At 39.8% G+C, this 5,061-nt stretch overlaps 1 protein-coding gene across 1 annotated transcript in view; it reads left to right on the top strand.

The window, feature by feature from the left end:
* LOC138957804 (uncharacterized) overlaps positions 1–4,688 on the top strand; it is a gene marked incomplete at its 5' end in the record, with an annotated part of 20,125 nt that extends 15,437 nt beyond the window's left edge. Inside the window, 2 exon segments of the mRNA XM_070328859.1 lie at positions 2,313–2,431; positions 3,135–4,688. Coding sequence (XP_070184960.1) covers positions 2,313–2,431; positions 3,135–3,319 — 304 coding nt within the window.
* Positions 4,689–5,061: the final 373 nt, after the last annotated feature.

The following is a 5,061-nucleotide window of genomic DNA, read 5'->3' as shown; positions in this document are numbered from 1 at the left end:
GGGTCTTAACGTAGTTTAATATGTCTATCGATGGATGTTTCTCTAAACAAATCTGTTTCAATTTATTAGGACTAGTATTGACCATAAACTACTGCTGTGCTTTGGTTTGTTCTTTGTCGATCATTCTATTAGGTGCAGACACTAGTTTTTGTTTGCTTGTTTGTTGCATTTTCCGGACAATAGAGGAAAACCGATTGATATGATACAATCTGCCTTTGAAATAATATAACGATTCACACGTCTACTCATAAGTATGGAATTAATAGTGGTGATTGTGCTAAGTCTCTTTTGTCAAGGGAACACCCCACTATTGACTCAAACTACGAACACTTTGTAGACCAAAGACAATGATTGTTCTTGTCTGAAATTAAATTAACAATATCCCGCACAATAATATAATACATTGCTATTCTAATAGACACGTGGGGGAATGCGGGGGTTGTGAATGGATAGTCTCACAAAGTCCACAACCGTCAAACGTTGAAGAAGAAGAAGGATAGTCTCACACAGCCCATTGGTCCATATTTCACGAAAGTTGCTGCAATATCCTTTAGGTTTACAATGACAAACAAAACATGCTTCCGGTTTCATCGACGTTGATGAAGTACACGCATACCTGGCCAGGTTTGGTTCTGTGACTGGTCGTCAGACGATGCAAGTTGCAACATTTTGTTTTTTACCGTACATGAAAAACATTCCGTGTAAAATCAGTTTTCAACAGGCAACACACCTTGCACAATTTAAGTAGCTGCATTTTAGCATTCAGTCTTTCCAATGCTTTGCCCTAAATCGGCAAACTCCGTTTCCTCGATACAATTTCCTGTGTATGCAATGTTAAAATGAAGTTACCAACTTGAAACATTTAGTCGATGACTATCAGCTAAAACAATCCATGTTCCCTTGGTATTTACTAATTCAATGCAGTCATCATTCACAAAAACGCCACCCACAGCAGAAATAAGACTTTCGAACAGCAAATGAAATGGCATACAAAAGCATGCTACGTAACGTCATGAATATGAAACCTTGCAAATCGACGTCATGCAGAGCATCAGGTTGTATCATTCTTCTCGGTGCATTGGTTGTGTGAGTGTTTTAATGTTCGGGAGTTCCGTCGGTACTTGCACAAAGGGTGTGCGGACTGAAACGTCGTCTGTAACACGGCCAGCATGAACCCTGTAAGTAGTTCTTGCTGACAAGAACATGTTTTAAACACATAGTATCATGCCACAGTAGCAATATAAATGCTATTGTGTTTTCAGCGCAGCAATGTGGTCCGATATTTGGACTCGAACAAGTACACTTGGCCAAACATGTATTGCGACAAGTTTCGCACTCAAATTAAAGCATTTCATTTAAACGTTCTATATGCCAGTTCAGGCCGTTCATTTGACTATCTGGACCACCTTTCGGATTAACTATTTCGTTTACAGGGATCACGTGACTGCCGCTCAAATAGGGATACCCTCATAATCAACCTCAACGGTTTTAGAGGAATCCACCAAGTCATTGCTGAAATACAGCGTTTCTGTTATGATACCCCATACAATTGACGCGAAGACTCCCGTGTTGGACTGCTCATGCGATCGAAACCTGCATCAGTAGGAATAGCACAGCACACGAAATGCGTAAGCTAGCAAAACAAAACAACATGTTCTGGGTAAATAGTCAATTTGACTTTCTTCCCGTTGGTACAAGTTGCACAGTTTTGCCTCTTGTGATTTTCCGCAATTTTTAATTAAATTTTGTCCCTTCTGTTTTTGTCAGGTCGATTTCGAGGGTACCCTAATTTGAGCGGCGGTCTCGTGATTTCTGTAAAATAAAAGTTCAATCCGAAAGGTGATCCAGGTAGTCAAGTAAACGGCCTTAACTGGCATATATCTTTTGAATGAAATAACACGGACATTAACGCTTTTATTTGAGTGCGAAATGTGTAGCATATATAGTTTTGCCAAGTGTATTATGCGACTCGCTGTTAATACTGTCTTTGTAAAATGAACACTATAAACCCCTGATTGTGTGTGTGTGTGTGTGTGTGTGTGTGTGTGTGTGTGTGTGTGTGTGTGTGTGTGTGTGTGTGTATGTCCGTGTGTGTGTGTGTGTGTGTGTGTGTGTGTGTGTGTGTGTGTGTGTGTGTGTGTGTGTGTGTGTGTGATTGTTTTGTTGTGTTTGTTTTTGTTTATTTATTCTTCCAATTGAAATTGTTTTACAGGATCCTAATCGAAGAGGGATTATTTCAATGACTTATTTTTGTAAGGATAAGTATCTGCATGAGTGTGTTGCCCACGGATTTTATTTGTGAACTTATTCAGGTACTACTACGGGAAGTTATCGAAAGAGGAGGAGGAAAAGCTGTTGCTCTCAGAGAACAATGGGCCAGGTTCTTTCTTAATCAAGGACGGCACGGATGCAACGCAGTTCGTCTTGTCGGGTACTCTTTTTAATATGTTATACTCTTGACGAAATACGAATGAGATGTGGATGATTTCCTGTAAATGCATGATAATTTTGAAACAGATCAATGCGACGGATATTGAAGTTGTAACCAAGAGTTTTTGATTTATACACATGCCAGTATATACCACAGCCAAGGGTTATTATATTATATTTAATCTGTATGGAGAACATGCTCAGATATGGTAGGGGTGAATGAAAGAAAATACATTGTTGGAAATATGTCATCAAGGAATATTTGACATTATCACATGTTTACTCATTACATGGCAAAAATAGGTGTTATCATTGGTCAACTAAGAACTGCTTATCAATCGCGAAAGTAAGAAAAACAATTACACATATCCAACATGGCATTAACCTTCAAATTCGGATATATCGGTTCTCATAATCCAAAATCGAATGCGATAAAACTGTTATCGTTAGATGTGACTGTGATATCCCATCCACATTTATCACAGTGTCTTAAAAGGCTAAATCATAGCAGATCTCTGCTCACGCCTCAATCTAATATGGTACCGACTCTCTCGACATTGTGACTGATAACTGTGGATATCACAATCACATCTAACAATAACCAATACCAGCACGCCTGCACTTGAACTAATGTGTTTGTTTATTTGTTTGAAGGAAATGCACACACAACCAACCTTTTGACTGATGTGTCTTTTTTGTTGCAGTAAACACGGACAAAGAGGTTCGTCATTACCCATTCAGGCGGTTTGGGTCGAACTACATTTTGGGTTTATGTGTCGTCACAACTATGCAAAAGCTAACTGAATACTATAAGAAATATGACATCGACATGTTTGATGATAAATGCAGGCTTGTTAAGCCTGTTGAAGATAAGGCTGTGAGCAAATAAATGTTTGTAGTGAAAGCTTTCTTGATAAATTAAATTGACAGTCCTTCCCTTGAGAACAATTCTGCTGAAAATTGCAGATCTGCTAAATGTGTATGTATAACAAAATCATTCCCGCGTTTGCAATTGCTTATTTAAAAAAAAAGCATTACAGAAGAGAACAAAAATCACATTCTGCACATAAAACAGTCAGGATGTTGATTTTTGGTATGTGTCCAAATACAGGGATGGCGCTATTCCACTTATAAACCTGCCCCCCGCGGGTTAGGGGGAAGAATTTACCCGATGCTCCCCAGCATGTCGTAGGAGGCGACTGACGGATTCTGTTTCTCCTTTTGCCCTTGTTACGTGTTTCTTGTATAGAATATAGTCAGTGTTTGTAAAGATTTTAGTCAAGCAGTATGTAGGAAATGTTAAGTCCTTTGTACTGGAAACTTGCATTCTCCCAGTAAGGTCATATACTGTACTACGTTGCAGGACCCTGGAGCATTTTTTTTTAATGGTGCTTTTGTGAACAAGAAACAATTAACAAGTGGCTCTATCCCACCCCCCCCCCCCCTCCTTTCCCCGTCGCAATATAACCTTGAACGGTTGAAAACGACGTTAAACACCAAATAAAGAAAAAGAAAGAACTTATAAACCTTGGCTGACCTGATAAGACGAGCCGAATTGCTCACATGGGAAGGAATGTGCCTTTTGATGAGTATACTGGAATGCAATGATAAACGTTGAACAATCCCACCACATCTGACGGCAAAGGGGAGTTTTATTTAAAACCAAATAGATAACATTTCGGATTTGCCTTATTTAAATAGCTGAACATTTGCCCCAATAAAAATGAAGAAGTGCAATAATTTCAAATTGTTTACCTTCAGCAATACATAAACTACTGCCACCTTGTATGAATGGTTGTTTGAACAGCGTGTATGCTTTTATCATAAACAACCTTTAAGCAAATACCTACCCACACATGTGTCAGTCACATTCTCTTTGAGTTTTTCACATCACATGTTTACCAGTTGGTAAACATGAGAATACTGTTGGACCCACTTTTAAGAAAGGTCAGGGTATTTTGTGTTCCTTTCTTATATCATATGTTTTTCATATCCGAAGATCTCGCATATGATAAATATTACGGTTAATTTGTTTCTGTTATCTGACGAATTTTAACTTCCGTCATGTTTCGGGATAAAGGCCCTTATGTAGGCGCGTGAATGTGGTTGCAATTAGGAGTGTTTATCTTTAGTGAATGTATCTCGTATGCATGCAGATGTATATATGTGTATTTGTATGTGTTTTCGAGAGACAGTGAGAGAAACACTAGGAGAGAGCCTTTGGAGAGAGAGAGAGAGAGAGAGACAGACAGACAGACAGACAGACAGGGGGAGATATAGAGAGAGAAAGAGAGAGCGAGAGAGAGAGAGAGAGAGAGAGAGAGAGAGAGAGAGAGAGAGAGAGAGAGAGAGAGAGAGAGAGAGAGAGAGAGAGAGACGGGAGAGAGAAAGAGAGAAGCGGAGAGAGAAGGGGAGGGAGCGAGAGATAAGGGGGGAGAGAGAGAGAGAGAGAGAGGGAGAGAGAGAGAAGCGGAGAGAGAAGGGGAGGGAGAGAGAGAAGGGGGGAGAGAGAGAGAAGCTAGGGGAGAGAGAAGGCGAGAGAGAGAGAGAGATAGAGAAGGGAAGAGAGAGAAAGAGAGAGACCAAGACTTGACCAACTTAAGTGAAGAGAGTGGACAATGACACCATGGA

This window comes from Littorina saxatilis, unplaced genomic scaffold (assembly GCF_037325665.1).
Source record: "Littorina saxatilis isolate snail1 unplaced genomic scaffold, US_GU_Lsax_2.0 scaffold_409, whole genome shotgun sequence".
Taxonomy (NCBI): domain Eukaryota; kingdom Metazoa; phylum Mollusca; class Gastropoda; order Littorinimorpha; family Littorinidae; genus Littorina; species Littorina saxatilis.
The sequence above is the reverse complement of the archived record's forward strand: the minus strand, read 5'-3'. Positions and strand labels throughout refer to the sequence as shown.